Source organism: Danio aesculapii, chromosome 19 (assembly GCF_903798145.1).
Source record: "Danio aesculapii chromosome 19, fDanAes4.1, whole genome shotgun sequence".
Classification (NCBI taxonomy): domain Eukaryota; kingdom Metazoa; phylum Chordata; class Actinopteri; order Cypriniformes; family Danionidae; genus Danio; species Danio aesculapii.
This window is the reverse complement of record NC_079453.1, coordinates 50,138,466-50,166,121: the sequence shown is the minus strand read 5'-3', so window position 1 is coordinate 50,166,121 and position 27,656 is coordinate 50,138,466. Positions and strand designations below refer to the sequence as shown.

Below are 27,656 nucleotides of genomic sequence, written 5' to 3'. Positions count from 1 at the left end.
ATATATTTTATTACTATAACTTTTAGAAGATCATAACTATAATGAACAAATAACAAAGATCAACATTTTCTCCATATCCCACTATTACACCAGGCAGCGAAGCCTTCATCTGGACAGTGGATCTGGAACGATGAAACACAAAACCTGGAGTTCATCAGGTACAGATCCGGCATTTAATCACATTTTATGAATCCATCACAGTTTGTCTTAGTCATGCATCTGTTGTTTTTCTTCACGCTTTTTAATTGTTTGCAGTTCAGAAGCCAAAGTAGAGGTGAAAGAGGTGAAAAAAACCAAAACATCCACATATCAGGAGCATTTCAGAAAGCATCTGGAGAAATGGCAAAGGTATGCTCACTATATGGGGTAAAACAATGGTAAATGTCTTTAAAACAAAAAAGCTTGTTGAATTGCGCAGTCTCACTTTACAATAAGGTTTCATTAGTTAATGTACACTGTAAAAAAAACTCATTTTACAGAAAATAACTCAAAATTTTTTACAGTATTTTTTGTCATTTCAAAATAAATTAAAAACTTAGTAAAATGACAAACAATCTTTCTAAATGAACAGTTTGACTTTCATTTTAGGTACTTTATCATTAAAAACAAATTACTGACATTTCTGTTTTTTATACAGGGAAATTACAGTATTATTTATACATAATGTCCGTAAAATTATATTCAAAAGTCTGTAAAAATTACAAACAATATCTGCAAATTAACAGCTTGACTGTTATTTTATGTACTATCTAATTAATGACAAATTACAGCAGTTTTCCTGTTTTATTCAATATAATTGCTGTATTATTTACAGTGTTTTTTCCAGTTTTTTTGAAGTACATTTAAAATTAAGTAAAATTAAAGTAATAAATTGTAATTACTTGCTCTGTAAAAAAAAAAAAATATCGTAAAAAAAAAGGTCAAATGACGAGCAGCTACGGCTGCCAAACAAAAACCTTAATATTACGGTAAAATTTCTTTGTTGAAATAAAGTGCAAAAAAAAAAATAAAATCTACAGATATTTTCATGAAAATGTTTACAGAAAAACACTGTTATTTTACAGACTTTCCTAGATTATTACGATCAAATCTGTTCAATAAATAAAATAGATAAATTCCTCTCACATGCACCTGTTCCGGATCCCGCTGATTGCACACACACAGTCGGAGGATCGTTATGAACTGATTACATGGACTTTAAAAGCAGACCAGACGCACGCACCAATTGCTAAGTCTTGTTTTACTGTTACTGTGAACATTATGATGCGTTTCTCTTCTTTTGCTGTGCTTTGTTTGTTAATTGTTTATGTGGTTTGCTGCTGGGACTGACCATTTGGCTGTTATTTTACCATGACTCTGGATTCCCTGCATACATCTGTTTGCCCCTGTGTTGACTGTTGCTTGCCTGACCATCTCTGTGTAATAAACCTGCATTTGGATCTGCTCTCCTTTGTCAGCATCCCCTTCACATTACAGTTCCATTTCATTTAAGATTTGTAACTGAATTATTCCATATAACTTAAACATCTACATGTTTTACATAAAAACTATTCAATAAAATGCAACAACTGTAATCTTAAAGTTGTGGGAATTTTCATCAGTTGTATCTCATTTGTTGTTTTTTCCAGACGTTTTTGATCCAAAATAAAACTGTTAAATTACGACCGTGAGCATGTCTTGACATTTTATTAAAGGTGTTTAAGTGTAATGATTGAGAGATAAAACTCTTTTAAATGACATGTTTTCTCTTGAACTGTTAGTGCAGTCACTTTATTGATGGTGTTCGATCATAATAATCTAGGAAAAGTTTGTGAAATAACAGTGTTTCTCTGTAAAACTCTTAGTGTGTAACTTTATTGAACAGATTTGATGGTAATAATCTAGGAAAGTCTGTAAAATAACTGTTTTTCTGTAAACATTTGCATGAAAATATCTGTAGATTTATTATTTTTTGCACTTTATTTCAAAGAAATTTTACTGTAATTTTATGGTTTTTGTTTGGCAAATATTATGGTTTTTGTATTAACCTGAACTAATTATAAACAATACTTGTACAGCATTTATTAATCATAGTTCAGCATTTACTAATGCATTATTAACATCCAGATTCATGCTTGTAAACATTTATGCACCGTGAGTTAAACTAACAATGAACAACTGTATTTCCATTAGCTAACATGAACAAATACTGTAATCAATGTTTTGTTCATTGTTCATGTAATTATCTAACATTAATGTAACCTTATTTTAAAGTGTTACCAATTGCACAAAACTAAAAAAACTGCAATTCACTGAATTAAAAGTGCTTAAAGGTGTAACACGGGGAGTGACACGGACAACTGAAGTTTGGATCCACATGCAGGTTTATTCAAAGTCAGGCAAGCAATGGTCAACACAGGTGCAAACAGATGTATAAAGGCAAATCCAGAATCGTAGTCACTATAACAGGCGAGAGGCCGGAAGGCAGGCGGCAGATAGGGAGAACTAGGTAAACAAGGCTAAGGTCAAAGACACGGAGAAACAAGAACAAGAAAACGCATTGAATTGTCACTTACAGGTAAACAAGACTCGGCATTGGAAGTGAGAGAGTGTGCTGTTTAAATAGTGTCTGTTATATTTGACAATGCTCAGGTGGTGCGAGTGTAATTAGTCAGAATGAGGAAGCATGTGTGTTATGGAGTGCATGTATGAAAATGTAGTCCATGAATGGCGGATTTGTAGTCCATGTGAATGTGTGTGAGATCCAGCGATCTAGGAAGTTACGATCGCTGGTGATCGTGACAAAAGGTCTCATGAAGTGCTTTAAAATGTGCATTTTATTAATTATTTGATGTTTGATGTAATCTCTGCCACACACAATTGTGTTTAAACCCCTTATAAATATGATTTATGCACAATAGCTCCCCTTTAATATCTCCATTCTCCTCATGGTGGTCTTTATGTGTAATTCTGTGCATCTGATTCACTCTGTTCATTCTTCTCAAAGCAACACAGCAGGACCTGATCAACTGGAGGCTTTTAAGACCTCAATAACACGCTCACAGAAGACGTGTGTCACAATTCAGGACATTAAATGTAGGTTTGTGCATAATCAAAGCAATATGAGTCAAGAGAAAAGCTGTTTTTGATGATTTATTGAACGTTGAATGTGTTGCAGTGGCTGCAGTGTGTTTGCTGCAGGATAATGATGGCTTGCCTATACCGCTCACTTTCCTCAAGCTGATCAAGTAGGATTTATAATACACTGTTGTTTTATCAAGATATGTTGTTTATTGGGAACTCCTTAGCACAAATGAACTCTCATTATTTATGATTAATGATTGAATTTTTTAGTTTTGATAAATATAAATATACTCTAATTTAGATTTATTCCTTAATTTAGATACTATTGCATTTCTATTTTTTTAAACATTGAACACTGTGTGGTATTTTAAAATGCGTAGATCAATTTGGGCAAAATATCATATATGATAATAATAATTTTTTATAATAAGTTTTATAAATGTAATGTTGTTTTGCGTGAAAAAGTTTATTTAGCTATTATCATGTTTACCTCTCTCCAAGTCGAGTGATTTTATATCCGTTTCACCGGCACTCTTAATTAAAGATGATACAAACGCTTTATAGCTGATCTATATTAAACAGCTATAGATCCCGCGTTCATCTTTACATTTGCTTTTATTGGGAAATTATCTAAATATTTTAGGTTTTTTTCAAACATTGAGCACTGCGTATTATTTTAAAATGTGTAAGTAAATTTGGGCAAAACATTTTATATATTCGATAATAATAATAATAATAATAATAATATTAATAACAATAATAAGATTAATAATAATAATAAGATTAATAATAATAATAACAATATTAATAATAATAATAATATTAATAACAATAATAATAATAATATTAATATTAATAATATTAATAACAATAATAATAATAATATTATTAATAATAATAAGATTTATAATAATAATAATAATAAGATTAATAATAATAATAATAATAATAATAATAATAATAATATTAATAATATTCATATTAATAATAATAATAAGATTAATAATAACAATAATAATAATGATAATGATAATAGTAATAATATTAATATTAATATTAATATTAATATTAATAATAATATTAATAACAACAACAACAATAATAATAATAATAATAATATAACTTTTATAATAAGTTTTTATTGAACACTATACTATTTGAAAATGCATAAATAAGTGTTGGGGAAAATATTGTACATAATTCAATAATAATAACAATAATAAAATATTATTAATAATATACCTAATAAAAATTATAATTATTATTATTATTATTATTGGGGGGACATGGTGGCTTAGTGGTTAGCACTGTTGCATCCCAGCAAGAAGGTCGCTGGTTCGAGTCCTGGCTGGGTCAGTTGGCATTTCTGTGTGGATGTTCTCCCCGTGTTGGTGTGGGTTTCCTCCGGGTGCTCCGGTTTCCCCCACAGTCCAAACACATGCTCTATAGGGGAATTGATGAACTAAATTGGCCGTAGTGTATGGGTGTGTGACCCAGTGATGGGTTGCAGCTGAAAGGGCATTCGCTGCGTAAAACATATGCTGGAATAGTTGGCAGTTCATTCCGCTGTGGCTACACCTGATTAATAAAGGGACTAACCCAAAGGAAAATGAATTAATGAATCATTATTATTATTATTATTGTTATTATTTATGTTCTTTATATATATATATATATATATATATATATATATATATATAATTATTTTTTCATTTAATTTTCATTATTGGTAGGTGCAGGAAAATGTTGTTTCATGCCCTTTATATGCAGATATACTTAATTTTTAATATTCTTTATTTTCTTCTTTGTCTAATATTTTAACTACTTATTTACCCGCATCAGTGCAGTTGTGATTCCAGATATGTTTTCTCTGTATATCTGCAGGAGCAAAGAGCTGGATGGGTTTCTGGCCAGTCTTCTGCTCTACTTCTCTCGCTTCTTTGAGAAGAAGGTTCTGGAGGAGAGAGCGAAGTCTCTGACGGCGTGAGTCTCTCTCTCTCTCTCTCTGTGTGTGTGTGTGTGTGTGTGTGTGTGATTCAGCTGATGTTAAAGTGTGAAATCATGTTCATTTTTCTAGTGCACGTAGTTATTCTTTATGTGATCAACTGATTTTTGCAAGTAAGTCCATTCATTCATTCATTCATTCATTCATTCATTCATTTTCCTTCAGCTTAGTTCCTTATTTATCAGAGGTCTCCACAGCGGAATGAACCGGCAGCTATTCCAGAATATGTTTTACGCAGAGTTTTTTATAAACTACTGATCAGGCACTTCCAGTTTCAAATAAAGTTGTGATTTAGAGCTTCTTTTTTGCATAAAATAAAATCAAATCCATGTTTTCTGAGATTTAAATACATTTTTAGCAAATAAACATCAACATTTTGACTGCACAAAAGTTAAGAAATCAATTTTTGGTGGAATAACCCTGATTCTACATCACAATAAATGAAAACAATTGTTAATCTGACCAATTATCATTTTCTAAAAAGAAAAAAAAAATAGTTACAGAATTACCATCAAAGTTTTCTCTGTGTCTGAAATACTGTTTTTAGGCATTTTAAGAATGAAACATGCATTGATGGTTAAATAAAACTCATATTTAGTAAATCTAGTCCATCAAGAGCTCTTTCATTTTCCCCCATAACATCAACATTTATTCATTCATTTTCCTTCAGCTTAGTCCCTTAATTCAACAGCAGAATGAACCTCCAACTACTTCAGAATATGTTTTACACAGTGGATACCCTTCCAGATGCAACCCAGTACTGGGAAACACCCATTCACACACACATACACTACAGCCAATTTAGTTAATCAATTCCCCTATAGCGCATGTGTTTGGACTGTGGGGGAAACCGGAGCACCCGGAGGAAACCCACACCAACACGGGGAGAACATGCAAACTCCACACAGAAACGCCACCTGACCCTGAGGCTTGACCAGCGACCTTCTTACTGTGAGGCCACAGTGCTAACCACTGAGCCACCGTGCCACCCTGTAACTGTGATATATATATATATATATATATATCACTGAGCCACTGTGCAGCCCCAAGTTTACTTTGGTAATCTTTGGTAATCTACAGTGTGAGCATCTGCTTCTGAAGTGCATCGCACACTGGATGCGCCCCTCAGCGCCGCAATACGGCATGCACATGACAGTTGAATCGCCCACCAGACGCGCGCATTCACATATTATTTTTAAATTGAAACTATTCAGATGGCGCTCTGTGACGGGGCAGAAATATGAACAGTGTCCTGAGTCATAACTGGGTGCCGCCGACAGCCGTCGACTAGAGGCACTGGTGTGCGTACACTGATAGAAACCTGTGTTTAAAATTCTAAAATGGATGCTGCAGCATGGTGCGTCGCCGAGTGGCGCTTCTGGTCCACGACCCCCTTAAGTTTGAGTTGGCTTCTTCTCTGATGATGACGCTTCAGACACAATATTCTTAGCCACGCCCCTCTTACTGTTAGTTTGCTATGAGTAAATGATGCTCAAAAAGAAAGCCCCGCCCCCTACTCAATATTGCATTTCATCTGGAAGTACACCAACACTGAAATAACTGTCTCAGCAACTTCTGATTCATCTGGAGTCTAATAATGAGTGTGTGTTTGTTTCCGTGGTCATGCTCTGTGTATCGTCGTGAACAGGAATATGATTCTGCAGAGGGAGGAGAGTGTGAGCGAGCGGCAGGCGGGCGCAGAGCTGCAGGTGAAACTGGATCAAGCTCAGAAGACTCTGGCTTTCTGCTATGCCACACTGCTGCTGGATGAAGATCTGCCTCTACAGCCACACACCGCTCGCCACGGGTCAGAAAACACACACACACACATGTGCTTATAATGGGTCATGACATGTGCAGTCAGTCTTTTGAGGTCTTTAAGAACTAGTGCACATTGATTGGCATTCTGTAGGTGAACAATTCATCAAGTCAGTCCACTGAAAGAAGTTTGATTTGGTCATTTTAAATCAAAATCTGAGCATCTGCTGCTGTGTTTGGGGTAATGTTTCTTCTGTGGTGATGCTTTATCCACAATATTCTTAAGGGGGTCGCACACCAGATGCACCGCTCGGCGACGCACCACACAGCACCACACAGCGCCATGCATTTTAGAATTCTAAACATAGGTTTCCATCAGGGTACGCACACCAGCGCTGCACGACTCAGGGCACTTTTCATATTTCTACCTCTCTACAGAGCGCCATCTGAATAGTTTCATTTTAAATAACTTGCGAGTGTGCGTGTCTGGTGTGTGATACTTTCAACTGTCATGTGTGCGGCGTGTCGTGGCGCTGAGTGTAACCCTGCCAGTCCTACGCCACCCAACCCGCTCCAAGCTGGTATCGAACCACCGAGTCGGTTCATGGCCTCTAGCGAATGTTGCTAGAGCACCTTTAGAGGTCAGAGGAGTGAGGTTTACCTGCACAGCACTTACTAGCTGGCCTCCGTAACACTCACCCACTAAACCTCACTCCCATCCGGGTCACAGCACTAATGTAACCCCGCCGGTCCTATGCCACCCAACCCGCTCCGAGCTGGTATCGAACTGGCAACCTTCCGCATGGGAGTCGGTTGCTCTACCAAGGAGGCTAAAGACTAGGCCTCCGTTACACGAGCGGCACATCCGGTGTGCGACCTGCTTTAGCCACGCCCCTCTTACCGTTAGTTTGCTATAATGGAATGATGTGCAAAAATGGACGCTACGCCCCTACTTAATATTCTGTTTTAGTTTAAAGTACATTAACATACTGAAATAAAAGTCTCAGCAGCTTCTGTGTTATTCTGACTTTAAAGAATATCATTCATATTCACTGGGATTCATTTATTTATTTGTTAAATACAAAAATACCCTCATAAAAACACATTCTTAATGAACTAACATGCATTAATAATCATTAAATATATTATTGTGTACTTTACTTACTTTACTTACTTACTTTACTTACTTTACTTACTTTACTTACTTACTTTACTTACTTTACTTACTTTACTTACTTACTTTACTTACTTTACTTACTTTACTTTACTTTACTTTACTTTACTTTACTTTACTTTACTTTACTTTACTTACTTTACTTTACTTTACTTTACTTTACTTTACTTTACTTTACTTTACTTACTTTACTCACTTACTTTACTTTACTTTACTTTACTTTACTTTACTTTACTTTACTTACTTTACTTTACTTTACTTTACTTTACTTTACTTTACTTTACTTTACTTACTTTACTCACTTACTTTACTTTACTTTACTTTACTTTACTTTACTTTACTTTACTTTACTTTACTTTACTTTACTTTACTTACTTTACTTTACTTTACTTACTTTCCTTACTTTACTTTACTTTACTTTACTTTACTTTACTTTACTTTACTTTACTTACTTTACTTTACTTTACTTACTTTCCTTACTTTACTTTACTTTACTTTACTTTACTTTACTTTACTTTACTTTACTTTACTTTACTTTACTTACTTACTTTACTTTACTTTACTTTACTTTACTTTACTTTACTTTACTTTACTTTACTTTACTTCCTTTACTTTACTTTACTTTACTTTACTTACTTTACTTTACTTTACTTACTTTACTTTACTTTACTTTACTTTACCTTACTTACTCACTTACTTTACTTTACTTTACTTTACTTTACTTACTTTACTTTACTTACTCACTTACTTTCCTTCCTTTACTTTACTTTACTTTACTTTACTTTACTTTACTTTACTTTACTTTACTTACTCACTTACTTTACTTTACTTTACTTTACTTTACTTTACTTACTTTACTTTACTTACTCACTTACTTTCCTTCCTTTACTTTCCTTCCTTTACTTTACTTTACTTTACTTTACTTTACTTTACTTTACTTTACTTTACTTTACTTTACTTTACTTTGCTTTGCTTTACTTTACTTTACTTACTTTACTTTACTTACTCACTTACTTTCCTTCCTTTACTTTACTTTACTTTACTTTACTTTACTTTACTTTACTTTACTTTACTTACTTTACTTTACTTTACTTTACTTTACTTTACTTTACTTACTTTACTTTACTTACTCACTTACTTTCCTTCCTTTACTTTACTTTACTTTACTTTACTTTACTTACTTTACTCACTTACTTTACTTTACTTTACTTTACTTTACTTTACTTTACTTTACTTTACTTTACTTTACTTTACTTACTTTACTTTACTTTACTTTACTTACTTTCCTTACTTTACTTTACTTTACTTTACTTTACTTTACTTTACTTTACTTTACTTTACTTACTTTACTTTACTTACTCACTTACTTTCCTTCCTTTACTTTACTTTACTTTACTTTACTTTACTTTACTTTACTTTACTTTACTTTACTTTACTTTACTTTACTTTACTTTACTTTACTTTACTTTACTTACTTTACTTTACTTTACTTTACTTACTTTCCTTACTTTACTTTACTTTACTTTACTTTACTTTACTTTACTTTACTTTACTTTACTTTACTTTACTTTACTTTACTTTACTTACTTTACTTTACTTACTCACTTACTTTCCTTCCTTTACTTTACTTTACTTTACTTTACTTACTTTACTTTACTTTACTTTACTTTACTTTACTTTACTTTACTTTACTTTACTTACTTTACTTTACTTACTTTACTTTACTTACTCACTTACTTTCCTTCCTTTACTTTACTTTACTTTACTTTACTTTACTTTACTTTACTTTACTTACTCACTTACTTTACTTTACTTTACTTTACTTTACTTTACTTTACTTTACTTTACTTTACTTTACTTTACTTTACTTTACTTACTTTACTTTACTTACTTTACTTTACTTACTCACTTACTTTCCTTCCTTTACTTTACTTTACTTTACTTTACTTTACTTTACTTTACTTTACTTTACTTTACTTTACTTTACTTTACTTACTTTACTTTACTTTACTTTACTTTACTTACTCACTTACTTTACTTTACTTTACTTTACTTTACTTTACTTTACTTTACTTTACTTTACTTTACTTTACTCACTTACTTTACTTTACTTACTTTACTTACTTTACTTACTTTACTTACTTTCTCACTTACTTTACTTACTTTACTTACTTTACTTTCTTACTTTACTTACTTTACTTTACTTTACTTACTCACTTTACTTTACTTTACTTTACTTTACTTTACTTTACTTTACTTTACTTACTTACATACTTACTTATTTATTTACTTACTTACTCCCAGGACAAAATAAATTGAAGTTGATATTTAGCAGCACCATACTGGTGTTTGCTAACATCTAGTTTTTATGAGGTGGGTTGTTAGCCCAATGCTCAACCCCCAACCTGCCCGACCAGGACATATACTCACACATTATGGACAATAATATTATAATAAATTAAATATCAATCCATGTCATGATCACTTAAAACCACAATTTGGTGGATGAGTAAATAATAATAATAATAATAATAATAATAATAATAATAATAATAATAATAATAGTAAGCCTGATTTGTGTTGACAGGATCAAGGTGTCGTCCCCTTACTGCCACATACAGTTATATGAGGTATGTGTAAAACATGTGACTAATGCTGTGTCATTGTCATTCATGCATTCAGATTCTCTGGTTGTATACTGTGTTGGAATATCAGGTCTGTGTGTGTGTGTGTGTGTGTGTGTGTGTGTGTGTGTGTGTGTTTCTGCTGTCAGTGTCTCTTCAGTTTCTGTGGTTATGCGGTGTGGGTGACCTTAGAGAGGCGGGACCTAAAAGCCATCCAGCTGGAGATTGGGCGATTGTTCCGCTCAAACACGTTTAACCCCGCCCTCAGGATTCTAGACCAATCAGAAGACAGATCACAGGAGGAGGGTCAGTCTGAGCTTGAGGAACAAACTCAAGGCAGCAACAGGTGAGACGGTGACCGCAGTGAACAACACACTACAACGGTTTTAATTTTGTATATTGTAATTTTAGTATTTTATTAAAACGTTTGTAATAAATTACGAAATATTATTTTATATAAAACTTTAATTATTGTTTCAATTATTATTATTTTTAAAATTTAATTAATAATTATTATCGGCGTCACTGTGGCGCAGTGGGTAGCATGATCGCCTAACAGCAAGAAGGTTGCTGGTTTGAGTCCCGGCTGGTCCAGTTGGCGTTTCTGTGTGGAGTTTGCATGTTCTCCCCGTGTTGGCGTGGGTTTCCTCCGAGTGCTCCAGTTTCCCCCACAGTCCAAACACATGCGCTATAGGGGAATTGATGAACATAATTGGTCGTAGTGTGTGTGTGTGTGTGTGTGTGTGTGTGAATGAGTGTGTATGGGTGTTTCCCAGAAAATACTTATAAATTAAAATATAAATTTTCCCAGTGATGGGTTGCAGCTGGAAGGGCATCTGCTGTGTAAAACATATGCTGGATAAGTTGGCGGTTCATTCCGCTGTGGTGACCCCAGATTGATAAACGGACTAAGCTAAAAAGAAAATGAATGAATGAATGAATTCAAATATAAATACCTTGGTATTTTCAGGTACATTAAAGATTGAAAAAAATAATAATTATTCATTCATTCATTCATTTTCCTTCGACTTAGTCCCTTTATTAATCAGTGGTCGCCACAGTGGAATGAACCGCTAACTTATCCAGCGTATGTTTTATGCAGCGGATGCCCTTCCAGCTGCAACCCATTACTGGGAAAATCTATATTTTAATTTATAAGTATTTTCTAAATATACATAACATAAAAATGATTCAAATTAATTAATACATTTAGTTTTCTTCTTAAACTAATATATAACATTAACAAAAACAAAATTAGAAAAATATATATATTAAATTGTTTTAGATTTGTATTTATTAATACTTCAAATATATTAAATGTTTAACATTTTATTTTATTTTAAAATTTACTAAAAATGGTATTGTTTGAATCAAAACATTAATAAATAATGTTAGATTTAAATGCATCGTGTCTATAAATGTATATACTTTATATTTCAGTTCAATTCCAATGCAGTACCATTTCAATTATTATTCTTTAAAGCTCAAAATTATTATATAATTCAAAGTAGGGCACAGTGGGTAGCACGATCACCTCACAGCAAGACGGTTGCTGATTTGAGCCTCGGCTGGGTCAGTTGGTGTTTCTGTGTGGAGTTTGCATGTTCTCCCCGTGTCTGTGTGGGTTTCCTCTGAGTGCTCCGGTTTCCCCCAAAGACCAACGACATGTGGTATAGGTGAATTGGGTCAGCAAGTCAATTGTCCGTAGTGTGTGTGTGTGAATGGGAGTGTATAGGTGTTTCCCAGTAATGGCAGGGCATCCGCTGCATAAAACATACGCTGGATAAGTTGGCGGTTCATTCCGCTGTGGCGAACCCTGATTAATAGAGGGACTAAATAAATGAATAATTCAAAATAACAATTCAAAGTGTTAAATACAGTGTGGCCTTAAAAATACTATTCATTCATTCATTTATGAACTATTTTTCAAAATTATTTTAATGATTATTTAATTATTATTTTAGTTCTTTATTTATCAGGGACAATGGATGACAATCAAAGAACTGCCCCAAAATTAGCTTCATACCTAAATGTAGACCCTATGATTTTAATTATAATTATTATTTACATAGGGGCGACACGGTGGCGCAGTGGTTAGCACGATCGCCTCACAGCAAGATAGTCGCTGGCTCAAACCTCAACTGGGTCAGTTGTCATTTCTGTGTGGAGTTTGCATGTTCTCCCTGTGTTGGCGTGGGTTTCCTCCGGGTGCTCCGGTTTCCCCCACAAATCCAAACAGATGCGCCATAGGGGAATTGGGTAAGCTAAATTGTCCGTAGTGTATGAGTGTGAATGAGTGTGTATGGGTGTTTCCCAGTGATGGGTTGCAGCTGGAAGGGCATCCGCTGTGTAAAACATATGCTGGATAAGTTGGTGGTTCATTCCGCTGTGGTGACCCCTGATTAATAAAGGAATAATAAATGAATGAATGATTATTTACATGTAATTATATATACTGTAAGTCATTCACAGCAAAGATGTATTCGTATTAACTTAGCTCATAGAATGCACTGTTATTAAGCACAAACTAATGAAGATGTTTAGAGGATCTGTCATCCCGCATTGTGAGGTCTTGCCTGTAATCTGACCTGAAGCTGAAGCGCAGATTTATGGTTTTAGTGGCCGATCTGCTCTCTCTCAGTCTGCTGACCTTTAACCTTTGACCCAGGCGCCCGGCCCTGAAGCTCGTCCTGCGCCAGCGTTCGCCTCTGATGGCCAGTTATCTGCCCACACCGGCAGAAGATTCACAACAGCTGTTTAAAAGCTGCAGACGTCTGAAGAAGCCCTCAACTGAACGTGTGGATCACCTCATACAGCAGATCAACGATCTCAGGTTCAATGATTCATGATTCATTCAGTAACATTTCTAGAGTTAATGACTCACTGATTCAAAAAGATGTTCAGAGTGAGTTTGCAGTTAATGACTCACTGATTCGTATGATTTGTTCAGAGTGAATCTAGAGTTAATGACTCACTCAAAGGATGCTTTTAGAACGAGTCTTCAGTTAATGACTCACTGATTCAAATGATTGGTTCAGAACAAGTCTTCAGTTAATGACTCACTGATTCAAATGATTGGTTTAGAACAGGGGTGTCCAAACTCGGTCCTGTAGGGCCGGTGTCCTGCAGATTTTAGCTCCAACTTGCCTCAACACACCTGCACGGATGTTTCTAGAAAGCCTAGTAAGTGCTTGATTAGCTAGCCCAGGTGTGTCTGATTGGGGTTGGAACTAAACTTTGCAGGACACCGGCCCTCCAGGACTGAGCTTGGACATGCCTGGTTTAGAACAAGTCTTCAGTTAATGACCCACTGATTCAAATGATTCATTCAATGGAAGTCTGGAGTTGGCATTTTACAGATTCAAATGATTCAGAGTAAGAGGGCAGTTAATGATTCATTGATTCAAATGATTTGTTTAGAGCAAGCCTACAATAACCAACTCATTGGTTCAAATGATTTGTTCAGAACAAGTCTGTAGTTAAGGACTCACTGATTCAAATTATTTGTTCAGAGTGAGTCTAGAGTTAATGAATCACTGATTCAAAAAGATTAGTGCAGAGTGAGTTTGCAGTTAATGACTCACTGATTCAAATGATCCATTCACAGCAAGTCTGCAGTTAATGACTCACTTATTCATATGATTTGTTCAAAATGAATCTAGAGTTAATGACTCACTCAAAGAATGCTTTCAGAACAAGTCTACCGTTAATGACTCACTGATTCAAATGATTGGGTCAGAACAAGCCTTCAGTTAATGACTCACTGATTCAAATGATCCATTCAGAGTAAGAGGGCAGTTAACGAGTCATTGATTCAAATGATTTTTTTAGAGCAAGCCTACAGTAAACAACTCACTGAGTCAAACGATTTATTCAGATCAAGTCTGCAGGTATCAACTCATTAGTTCAAATTATTTGTTCAGAACAAGTCTGTGGTTAAGGACTCTCTGATTCAAATTATTTGTTCAGATTGAGTCTAGAGTTAATGACTCACTGATTCAAAAGGTTTGTTCAGAGTGAGTCTGCAGTTATTGACTCACTTATTAATATGATTTGTTCAGAGTGAATTTAGAGTTAATGACTCACCCAAAGGATACATTCAGAATGAGTTCACGGTTAATGACTCACTGATTCAAATGATTGGTTCAGACCCAAGTCTTCAATTAATGACGCACTGATTTAAATGATCCATTCAGAGGAAAAAGGGCAGTTAATGATTCGCTGATTCAAATGATTTTATCATAGCGTGTCTTCAATTATGATTCACTGATTCAAATGATTTGATCAGAGTGAGTCTGCAGTTAACAACTCACTGATTCAAATGATTTGATCATAGCATGTATTCAATTATTATTCACTGATTCAAATGATTTGATCAGAGTGAGTCTGCAGTTAACAACTCACTGATACAAATGGTTTGTTCATAGCGTGTCTTCATTTAACATTCACTCATTCAAATAATTTGTTCAGAGCAAATCTCCAAATAATGAGTTGCTGATTCAAATGATTTGATCATAGCGTGTCTTCAGTTATGATTCACTGATTCAAATGATCCGTTCAGAGTGAGAGGGCAGTTAACGATTTGCTGATTCAAATGCTTTGTTTATAGTGTGTCTTCAGTTATGATTCACTGATTCAAATGGTCCATTTAGAGTGAGAGGGCAGTTAACGATTCACTGATTCAAATGATTTGTTCATAGCGTGTCTTCAGTTATGATTCACTGATTCATATAATTTGATCAGAGCGAGTCTGCAGTTAACAACTCACTGATTCAAATGGTTTGTTCATAGCGTGTCCTCATTTAAGATTCACTCATTCAAATGATTTGTTCAGAGCAAATCTCCAAATAATGAGTTGCTGATTCAAGTGATTTGATCAGAGTGAGTCTGCAGTTAAAGATTCACTGATTCAAATGATTTGTTCATAGCGTGTCTTCAGTTATGATTTACTGATTCAAATGATCCAGTAGAGTGAGAGGGCAGTTAATAATTCGCTGATTCAAATGCTTTGTTTATAGCATGTCTTCAGTTATGATTCACTGATTCAAATGATTTGTTCAGAACAAGTCTTCAGTTAATGACTCACTGATTCAAATGATCCATTCAGAAGAAGTCTAAAGTTAACAATTTACAGTTTCAAATGATCCGTTCAGATTGAGAGGGCAGTTAAAGATTCACTGATTCAAATGATTTATTCAGAACACGTCTGCGTTTAACAATTCAGTGATTCAAATGATCTGTTCAAAGTGAGTGCAGTTAACAACTCACTAATTAAACAGATTAATTGATGGACTTGACTGAAGTATGATTCAACAACACTAGTGTTTTCCATGTGTGTTCTTTAATTTTACTCTGATGCTTGATTTGTGAATCATTCCTTTAGTTTGGGGATTCTCGGCAAGCCACTGAATCAGTTCAGTTTGCGGACGCTGAAGCCTCACAGTGAAGAAGAGACGGACGATGATGAAGATGCAGACGTGATGAAGGTGGAGTCTCATCTTCACATCAGGAGCTCTGACCAGCAGTGCTGCAGCAAAGTGGAGATTTTCTCCAGAGCCACGACTGAAGCCCTGGACTCTGACACACTAGAACACACACTATAACACACACTATAACACACTCCCCTCTACACACTACAACACTACACACACCCTCTGATTGTATTACTGTTAGGTTCAAATATTAAAATAAGTAAATGGATGAGTAAATGATGCAATGTTATGGCTAAATAAAAGACAATGTATTGAAATTTTCATAATTATAATGTTATAAATCATTATTATATACATAAATAATAATAATAATAATAATAATAATAATAATAATAATATATATATATATATATATATATATATATATATATATATATATATATATATATATATATATATATATATATATATATATATATATATATACACACACACACACACACACACACACACACACACCGGCCACTTTATTAGGTACACCTGTCTAACTGCTCGTTAACGCAAATTTCTAATCAGCCAATCACATGGCAGCAGCTCACTGCATTTAGGCATGTAGACATGGTCAAGACGATCTGCTGCAGTTCAAACTGAGCATCAGAATGGGGAAGAAAGGGGATTTAAGAGACTTTGATCGTGGCATGATTGTTCGTGCCAGACGGGCTGCTCTGAGTATTTCAGAAACTGCTGATCTACTGGGATTTTCACGCACAACCATCTCTAGGGTTTACAGAGAATGGTCTGACAAAGAGGAAATATCCAGTGAGCGGCAGTTCTGTGAGCACAAATGCCTTGTTGATGCCAGAGGTCAGAGGAGAATGGCCAGACTGGTTCCAGCTGATAGAAAGGCAACAGTAACTCAAATAAGCACTCGTTACAACCGAGGTCTGCAGAAGAGCATCTCTGAACACACAACACGTCCAACCTTGAGGCGGATGGGCTACAGCAGCAGAAGACCACACCGGGTGCCCCTCCTGTCAGCTAAGAACAGGAAACTGAGGCTACAATTCACACAGGCTCACCAGAACTGGACAACAGAAGATTGGAGAAACGTTGCCTGGTCTGATGAGTCTCCATTTCTGCTGCCACATTCAGATGCTCGGCTCAGAATTCGACATCAACAACATGAAAGCATGGATCCATCCTGCCTTGTATCAGCGGTTCAGGCTGGTGGTGGTGGTGTAATGGTGTGGGGGAGATTTTCTTGGCACACTTTGGGTCCATTAGTACCAATTGAGCATGGTGTCAACGCCACAGCCTACCTGAGTATTGTTGCTGACCATGTCCATCCCTTTATGAGCACAGTGTCTCCATTTTCTGATGGCTACTTCCAGCAGGATAACTCACCATGTCATAAAGCGTGAATCATCTCAGACTGGTTTCTTGAACATGACAATGAGTTCACTGTACTCAAATGGCCTCCACAGTCACCAGAGCTCAATCTAATAGAGCACCTTTGGGATGTGGTGGAACGGGAGATTGGCATCATGGATGTGCAGCCGACAAATCTGCAGCAACTGTGTGATGCTATCATGTCAATATGGAGCAAAATCTCTGAGGAATATTTCCAGTAGCTTGTTGAATCTCTGCCATGAAGGATTAAGGTGGTTCTGAAGGCAAAAGGGGTCCAACCCAGTACTAGTAAGGTGAAAACAAAGAAAAAAAAGGGTAAAACATAAATAAAAAAAACTAGATGTAATTATAATGTTTTAAAATAATGTGTGTGCTTGTGTGTGTGATAGAGAGGGAAAGGGTGTGTGTGTATGTGTGTGCGTGTGTGTCCAAGAAAGAGAGAGAGAGAGAGACAGAGAGAGAGAGAGAGATAGTGTGTGTGTGTCTGAGAGAGGGAGAGGGTGTGTGTGTGTGTGTGTGTGCGCGCACATGTGTTTGTGAGCAGGGTTAATTGGTCACCTTTGGCAAGTGTTCAGAATCAGGAAGAGTCCAATTATCCTACTGCGGTTTACTGCTTTATAATGCCTTTCAAACACACTGAAACACACACACACACACACACACACACACAACACTCCTTTCGGTTTCCAACAGACTGAGGCCAGTCAATGAAGATGTGGGCCACTCAGGAGGAATCAAAAACTGGACTATTATAGTTATAGTCCATGATTCAGTTGAGCAGCGTCTCACATTTGTCCATCAGGGGGAGACATTGCCCTCAGAATGACTTTAAGACACTGACCTCGCTTTATTAAACTCGGTATCAGTGAAAGTGTTGAATGTGGAAATATCAGACTTTAGAAGCATTTGGTTTAAGAATTTGACATATAATATGAGATATTTATGTCAAGTCCATATTCTCGGTTCAGTGAGATTGAATCACTCGGTCCGTTGAAACCGGTTTGTGGAACTGGTTCATCTTGTTCAAAGACTCGATTCAAAAGAACGATTCTTTTACCTTTCAGACTGATTTAATATCAGGAAAAGCTCATTTTATGTATAATGATATTTCAGAATGCTTTCTGTATGTGTAATGAAAGCCATATATTTATAAAATTATAAATAAATACAATAAATACACGTCAGGATGGATTTGTTTTACCATTTAATCTATAAAAAATATTGTATTCACAAATAAAGCTGTTTTTCTTAAAAGACGAATTTATTCACACTTATAACACATTTCATACACAATAGTCATTTTAAATCGTCAAATTTAAAATTTTAATAAAATGTAATTGATAAAAAATTGCCTTTAAATTAATTCAAGTTTATTGTTCAGATTCAGCTTTTCTTACATTTATTCTATTGTAAAGTTTTAACATATGTTAATTACAATACATTGTAAAATGACTTTAAAAATATTTATAAATAACATTATGAAAAAAATATTAATACAAAGATACTAAAATGTTAGGCTATATAATATTTTTGTTAATATGCAGTTATAAAAGTCATTAAAGTTTATTGCTCGAATTTATTTTATTGAAAAACTATTTTTTATATTTAAAACTATTTTTTATATTTTCTTTTACAAATAATTATATTTTAAAACTTACATTCAAATAATTGAGCCTATTAATACAAATAAAACCGAAGTAATGACGTAAAAATAATTCATGTAATAAAGTAAAAGAAATTATATATTGCAAATTAATTTTAATGATTAGATATACAAATATTTTATTTTATATATGCATGCTTACTTAATATGTTAATCATAAACATTATTATGTTGTCATAATAGTCATAAAGAGTCTTAAAATAAAAAATAGAAAACAAAAATCAAAGTTTACATCTCTCTCTGTCCGTGTGGTCGCGCTGTACGTCAGTGCGCCTCTCTCTCTCTCTCTCTCTCTCTCTCTCTCTCTCTCTCTCTCTCTCTCCCCGCTGTTTTCTGTTTTCCTCTCCGTCAGTCAGACTCCAGCGGCGGCTCTTTAGCGGAGCTCCACACACACTCTCGCCCACAGACACGCGTTAAATCCGCCTTTTACACCGGAGACTCGACGAAAAACACAGCGAGCGCGACCTATTTTCCCTCAGAGCAGCGCGGAGGAATAACGCGGCCGGAGAGAGCAACACGTATCCGGTGGGATTTGAGTCCTGAGAGGCGAGAGTTTGGCCAGAAGTGGAAACAGACGCGATTTTCCGCTTTCACGAGCGAAGACTGAGGAATTATGAGGAACCTTTGGATGATTTTAACCCTCGGCTTGACAGCCTTTCTCTCCGGGGAGCGGGTGAGTTTCAGCCGGGGGAAAATGCGCGGTTTGCCGGGGGGTTGACGGTTATTAGCGAAGTCTAAACTCAGTCCGTAACTCAGTCAGCCATTGTCCACGTTATCAAGTTAACTAGTTGAAAACTTTATGTTTACCATGTGTCATATGAAAAGACTACTATTGTCTGATGTATAATGAATCAAGTCTCGGTTTCGGAATCACTGCGATGGTTTTCATTTCAGTGTTGATCTTTTGGTTACGTTATTATGAGTGTCAATACAATTCACGAGTCAACCATTGTCCACGTTAACTAGTAAAAACTTTATATTTACGTTACCATGTGTCATGTGAAAAGTTCATCATTATCGAGTTTAATCAAAGGAATCAAGTCTCAGTTTTGGAATCACTGTGGTTGTTTTTACTTTAGATTGATCTTTTAGTATGAGTGTCAATGTAAACACACATTAAACAGTTTTAATTATCATTTATGAAGTGTTAAGTGGAGTATAGTAGAGGAAACATGATATACATGCAACTGAGAATACTAAAGTTTCACCCTGTAACTTAATTGAAGGACTCGCATTTGTGTTTTTGGAGGACTACAACGTTGATTAAGAAGCTTGAGTTTTAAGTCTGAAATATTCAGTGTTTTCAGACTCTTCCAGACTTTTCTAAGCAGAAACTTGTTGGTTTTTGTTCGCTAAAGCTTGTTTGTTGAATTTCGATAGAGTTACGTAAATGTACGTGATTGCAGTGGGATCTGTTCTTGCAGCATTTGTAAATATGGCTGGATCAAAGATTAAGTTTGGGGTTCAAATCAAATTAAACACACATAAGTGATTTTATCTACTTGTTAAATGTGATTTGTCTGCTTTAATGTTGGAAAATTACATTTAGGAAAATGTAAAGTCAGTTTATTAGTGAAATAATATTACTGTAATAATAAAACAACACTAATTCTGACCTGCGTACTCCTGACAAATGGATAAATAGTTTTTTTTAAATGATATTGAGCACTGTGTAACAATAATGGATAACCATTAATGAGTATTTTAGAGCAAAAAAATAAATAAAAAAATAGGATTTTTAAAGGTCTCACGTTATTTTTGTTCTAAATATAAGTGTTTTTTTTTACATAAACTATTGTTACACTGCCATCAAATTATTTTGTTATTCACAGTAAAATATATGATAATAATTATTTCATTTGTATTTATATATATTTTTTGTGCTAGGAAAACCAAATGTCTTTACTTAGCTTTCATTATTTTGATGCTTTTCTTTATTAACCACCACTTCCATCTCAAAACTACTTGCGATCTAAATTGTAAATCTGAATAACAAACCAACCCAGAAGCTGCAACCATTTTGTCTGAAACACAGAGTCAAAATGTGGCCAACTTCTCCTTAAACCCCTGCTTAACGTGACCGGGTTTCTGGTAGAGCAGCTTAACTTAACGTGCAGAAGCTGTAAATCAGACACTCGGTCACACTTGGCTCGGTTTGCAAGAATGTGAACACTGATTGTTTTGCATAAAAGCCACCAGAAACGAATCACAAGAACAGAAATATATATTCTGGAGCAATGCATATGCATTAATTCATTAAAATTGCTGCATGCCTTGTCTGCTTTCGTATACTGTTAATTGGCAGTGCATTAAATGAATGCAGATTGTGAATAAGCAGGTTGCTGGTGGATTTTTGATGAAATGCCAGTGGGTTGGCATCTGCGCTTTGTAATTCCATGGTTGACTGGCATGCTGGTTTGTAGCGTCTCCTCCCATTGATCAGGACCTCAGTCACTCACTGAGGCCTAAAGGCATGAAGGCAGCATCAATCTCAATGAGACGCAGCGTTGCATGTAGATTTCTTATGCATCGTGCATTTAAAGCAATTAAAAGCTATTTCAGTGCTCCAGAATGATCTAATAAAAGATCTAATAGTGCATTTTATATAGTAGAATATATTAGAATATGGATTATTTTTTATTCTGAGATAAAATTGTAGTTTTTACACTAAAAATTGACAAGAAAGCATTGACCAACTGACTAAACGTAATGACCAAAATCAAGACAAATATTTCTATGTTGATTTAACTTGTTTTAACAAGTTAATCAGGTTTCAACTACATTTTTTTAAGTTGTACAAAGTTTAACTTAATATTTTTAGTCTATTTTATTGATGCAAGTTGAGATGATGAATAAAGTTAATTTGATTCAACAAAAAATATGTAAGTTTAATGTTCAAAACCCATCACATCTAGAACAAAGACCACAAAACCACAAGTGAAATTTAGATTTATACATTATTTGTAAGTTAAATAAATAATCTTTCCATTTATGTATGTTATTTAGGTCAATATTTTAGCTGAGATGCTAAATATTAGGGCTGCTTGATATTAGAAAAATCTGATATTGCGATATTTTATGTTTCTGCGGTAATTATTGCGATATAAATACAGTTTCACAAGATGTTTGAATAGCACTATTAGATGGTTTTCTGGGGAGTCGAACGGTATTCAGGTACAGAAATTGAATAATCACGATGCAAAAAATGCTTTCTCCAAAAAATGCCTCATTTCCTGTCCAATTATCTAAAAATATTCTTAGATCAAGAAAAAACGATTCGTTAAATTTCAGATGAAATAAGGCTAAATTAATAGTTTTTCTTTAAAACAAGCAAAATGATCTGCCAGTGGGGTAAGTTAAATAATCTTATTTTTGCTTTGAAATGTTTAGAATAGAAACAGTACATATCTTTGCGATGTGACTATTGTTCATGTGCACATTGCAATATCAATGCTGAAACGATATATTGTACAGCCATACTAAATGAAACTTTAGAATCCGAGGGGTCAAAACAAATCAAGATATTGACAAATGAGTTAAAGTTGTCTAAATTGAGTAATAATTATTCAAAGATGATTCCTTGGATTTACTCAATTTTTTTACGTTAAGTGGTTGTAAACAATTTATTTGGGCTGAATTTAAACAAACAAATTAAGTTAATCATTGCTCAATTTAATTTGTTTGTTTAAATTCAACACAAATAAATTGTTTGCAACAGTTTTGCATGCAACACTTTTTTCAGTGTTGCAATGGATATGATTAAAAGTTAAGTTTTGATATATTTATGGTGGTTAATTTACATAATGTTTTTGTGGAACATGGTCTTTACTTGATATTAGTAATGATTTATGGCATAAAAGAAAAATTGAGTAATTTTGACTCGGTACAATCTATATAATTGGCTTTTTCCGCAAATAAAGCAGTGCAGCTAGAAAATGGCCTTGTGGTCCAGGATAACATGTTAAATAGGGATCTCAGTTTGGCCCCAAAATACTCATTAATATTATTTTGAAATATTTATTATAACTATATGATCAAAAAGTCCTGACAACATGTTTTAATGTTACATTTGTTTATTTTAGTGAAGTTAATAAGATATGACTTAAATTTTTTAAAGTTGTATAAATTTTAACTTGATGTTTTCTGTTAAATTGATGAAAATTAAGTTAAAATTACTTTTAAAATTCATTTGATTCAGCTAAGTTTAAGGCAGCCATCATTTTTTTATCCTAATAAGTTTTACCAATTTGACCAATACGTTTTTGTACACTGTAAAAAGTCAAGAGAACAAATGTTTATTGTTGCTTAAACACATTTTAATAAGTTAATCAGATTTAAAGTCTTTTTTTTAAAGTTATGCAAAGTTTAGCTTAATATTTTAGTCAGTTTTATTGATGCAAGTTGAGATGACTTGCAAAGTGAATATGATTCAGCTAAAATATAAGTCGGGAAGATTTTGTTTACAGTGTATGTCCAAACTATTTTCCATCATAATTGGAACAAAGCCCAAAAACCAAGAGTGTCGGTATTTGAAATTTAGATTTACACATTATTTGTAAGCTAAATAAATAATCTTTCTATTGTTGTATGTTATTTTAGGTCAATATTTCGGCTGAGATGCTAAATATATATGAAAATTTAGAATCTGAACGGTCAAAACAAATCTAGATATGGATGCATGACTTTTAAATTGTCCAAATTAAGTTCTTGGCAATGGATATGACTAACCAAATGTTAAGTTTTTATATATTTATGGTGGTAAATGTACATAATGTCTTTGTGGAACATGATCTTTACTTAATAATGTATTAATTTAAAAAAGAAATATGTATTTATAAAATATGAATATGAAATATGTATTTCATAAAAGAAAAATTTATTAATTTAGACTCAATACAGTCTGTATTATTGGCTTTTTCTGCATATATACCAGTGCAAATAAAAACTGAGCTTATGGTCTAGGATCACATGTTAAATAGGGATGACATGTTGGCCCCAAAATACTCATTAGAAATGTTTAAAGTAGAAATGATATGATCAAAAATTCATGACAACACATGTTTTATGTTACTTTAGCTTATTTTAGTGAAGCTAATAAGATATAACTTAATTTATTTAAGTTGAATAATTTAACTTTATTTTTTAAAGCAGTTAAATCGATTAAAATTAAGTTGAAATTACTTTTAAAGTTAATTTAAGGCAGCCATAAATTTTTTTTTGTACAGCAATACTTTACTTCTATCCTAAGTTTTACCAATTTGACCAATTCGTTTTTTTTTATAACTTATTTTTTAACATATACATTGAATAAGTACAGATCTCACATAATTGTGTTTGATTTCAAATAAATATGTGTTGCATTAAATGATGATGGGACATTATTTCAGCCATATTTTGACATTTTAAGTTTGAAATATTAAAGTAGACGCTAGGGCTGGGCGATTCTTTCGATTTTTCCGATTAATTCGAATTTACGTTTTAAGACGATTTAATTTTTCATTAAATCGAGGTATCGCGATTTTTTTTAAATAAAACTATTAGGTACAATATAAGAGGCAATATTGTCCGACCACATGATGGCGCGCCTAATTAGCCGCTCACTTGTGAGAGTACGGTGCTCTATGAAGGAATGTAACAGAGAATGTTATGGCGGCAAATCAATGCCAATATTAATCGAGCGCAGCGGTGATGTTTGCGCGCGAGGAGAAGTGAACCGTGAGCAGATTACAGATCTACACGCGAGAAAACTACAGCTCGCGAGCGCACAGGGGATCTTCACGCGCGCGCTCAACTGATCCAGCGCGAAGAAAACAAGTCCTCTCCGCTCGCTCGCTGGTTCTTCTCTCTGCTCGCGCGAAACATTTTGGAATTTTGTCAGTCCTGGGGCGGGACTTGGTTCACTTGTTATCTCTAGCGCTATTGGCTACTCTACCTTTCCGGAAGTTAGCCGGGATTGGACGCCGATTAAACGACGAACCATAATTCACGTGATCTTATCATCACCTTAACAAACATGGCTTATGACCAGCACGTAAGTAATCATTTTATTTATTATGAAAATTATTGCCTTTGTTAGAAAAGGTAGTTATTAGAAACTTTATTAACAGGCGCCCTGTTTACTGACACATTGACTTGTTAAATCAACTAATCTACTTAATCTTTAATTTATATTTAATTTACACAAAGCAGATGAATTTTTATTATGCTTACTTTGTAGTCAAAGTATCAATACTTCATCAATATATGCAATTGCACCATTGAAGGTAGTAAAACTACATTAGCCCATACAGCCCATACAGTCAGACTGTAGACAGAACTTTCTCTCAAGAAACCTGTAAAGAACAGCTACATGTGACTTATCAACAACATGCTTTGTTTGCATGATGGTTTACAAAGTTTTTTTTTTTAACTGTTTTAAATTTGCTTAACTTTTTGAGTTGACTGTTGTAATGTTTACATTGGTTAAAATGGTTATTTTCTTACTATATATTTAGAAGTATTTAATGTTTAATTCAAATTGCACAATATTTACTTTATTTCATTCAAATCTTCTGCAACGATATTTAACTTGTGAATTTGTTTTACATTTATTTACACCTTGTTGACCAATTTATGTATGGCATGGCCATTAAAAATACAATGTTCCTTAACCAGATGGTTTTTCAAGTTACTTATAAAGAGAATGTTACTTCAGTCATGTTGTTGTAATGTTTTAAGTTGACTAGTTACACAATAAAAAAAATCGAAATCGTGAATCGGTCAAACTTTATGAAAAAACCTAGATTTTTTTTTTTTGCCATATCGCCCAGCCCTAGTAGACGCTATTTAAATGCTTTCCATTTAATATTAGGTCACTTTGTAAACTTAATTAGATGCAGACACCAATATGAGACGTCTAGTCTTTGACTCGTAAACAGAAATGAACACTTTGTCTGTGGATATGGCTCATGTGACCTCTGCTTTCTCTGAAATTGGGCTTTCTGGAAGTGTCACAGTTTGGTGTGTTGACTGCAGCCAGATGTTCCACCGTGTAATTTGCATGATGTTTTGGTGGGAAGTGTGAACGTTGCCTTCGAAATGAGGATTTTATGCAAGGTCACTGCAGCCTTGTCGCCTATGACAGATCTCAAGGGAAAAGTTTTCACACAACAGTTATTTTTTTAATTGTTTATGAAGAAATTAGTGTCAGAAATAAAATAACACACAAGCAGAAGCCACACAGATTGTTTTTAATTAAATAACTTGCTTAATTAAGGCTTGTTTTTCGCAGCAGTGCACATTAACACCACTGTCTTCTTGTCGGAGATAAAAATACACCATAAAAGCAATTTGAATATTTATTAAGACACGTTTTAGTCACAATATTTCTCCAATGATGGTAGTCTTGAAATCAAAAGCAGAACATTTGTGTCTGAGAGCAACACTGAGATGTTTACGCCCTGAATGAATCTGCTTCTAAACGAATCATTTGAGTCAGTGATTCGATGATCCATTCATAAAGACAGTCACTTGGTTAGTTTGTAAATGAATCAGCACTCTTGAATCATTTGTATTTTGATTGTTTACTTGCATTATAGTGTGAATTATGTATTTAAATAATATATTTGGCTTGTTACATCAAATGAAGAAAAAATTCTAATTATTAATTTTTATATAAATATATATAAATATATTGTATATTATTGGGTATATAAATAATGCTGTATTTATTTAATTTAAATTAATATACAGTGAAAAGTAAATTAATTTCCTAATAATATGTTATAAAATGAAATTAGAAATTAGTGTCAGAAATAAAATAGCACAAGCCAAAGCCACACAGATTGTTTTTAATTAAATAACTTGCTTAATTAAGGCTTGTTTTTTGCAACAGTGCACATTAAAACCACTGTCGTCTTGTTTGAGATAAAAATGCACTTTTAATATTTATTGAGACATAATTTAGTCAGAATATTTTCATAATAAAAGTAGTCATAAATGCAAAAGCACAACATTTGTGTATCTCAGAGCTTCACATTTTTCATTCCTTAATGAATCTGTTTCTGAGCAAATCATTTGATTCAGTGATTCAATGATTCATTCATAATAACAGTCATTTGGTTAGTTTCTAAATGAATCAGCACTTTTGAATGAATCATTTGTAATTTTATTGTTTACTCACATTATAGTGTGAATTATGCATTTAAAAATATCTTCGTTTAATATGACTTCTTGGAACTAATTATTTTAGTATATTAATTGTGGTCAGTAAGTTTTTACAGTATTTTTAAAGCATATAATGCTTATCAAGGTTACATTTATTTAATAAAAAATGCAGTCTAAATTTAAATGCACTTAACATTTGTTTATTTTTCATATTTTCAGTTATTAGAAATTAGTGTCAGTAATAAAACAACACAAGCAGAAGCCACACAGATTGTTTTTAATTAAATAACTTGCTTAATTAAGGCTTGTTTTTCACAGCAGTGCACATTAACACCACTGTCTTCTTGTTGGAGATAAAAATACACCATAAAAGCAATTTGAA

General features: G+C 33.8%; 2 protein-coding genes across 2 annotated transcripts in view; both read left to right on the top strand.

The window, feature by feature from the left end:
• The window catches only part of LOC130246520 (protein phosphatase 1 regulatory subunit 36), an 18,612-nt gene extending 2,269 nt beyond the window's left edge, over positions 1 to 16,343 (top strand). The window contains exons 2-11 of the mRNA XM_056479507.1: positions 94 to 158; positions 256 to 348; positions 2,987 to 3,075; positions 3,158 to 3,227; positions 4,948 to 5,046; positions 6,717 to 6,875; positions 10,588 to 10,630; positions 10,774 to 10,970; positions 13,293 to 13,457; positions 16,008 to 16,343. Coding sequence (XP_056335482.1) covers positions 94 to 158; positions 256 to 348; positions 2,987 to 3,075; positions 3,158 to 3,227; positions 4,948 to 5,046; positions 6,717 to 6,875; positions 10,588 to 10,630; positions 10,774 to 10,970; positions 13,293 to 13,457; positions 16,008 to 16,227 — 1,200 coding nt within the window. The 3' untranslated portion in view covers positions 16,228 to 16,343. The remainder of the gene's footprint in view (positions 1 to 93; positions 159 to 255; positions 349 to 2,986; positions 3,076 to 3,157; positions 3,228 to 4,947; positions 5,047 to 6,716; positions 6,876 to 10,587; positions 10,631 to 10,773; positions 10,971 to 13,292; positions 13,458 to 16,007) is intronic.
• A 3,109-nt stretch (positions 16,344 to 19,452) lies between these two features.
• sdc2 (syndecan 2) overlaps positions 19,453 to 27,656 on the top strand; it is an 89,373-nt gene continuing 81,169 nt past the window's right edge. The window contains exon 1 of the mRNA XM_056479490.1: positions 19,453 to 19,802. Within this exon, the coding sequence (XP_056335465.1) occupies positions 19,743 to 19,802 (60 nt within the window). The 5' untranslated portion in view covers positions 19,453 to 19,742. The remainder of the gene's footprint in view (positions 19,803 to 27,656) is intronic.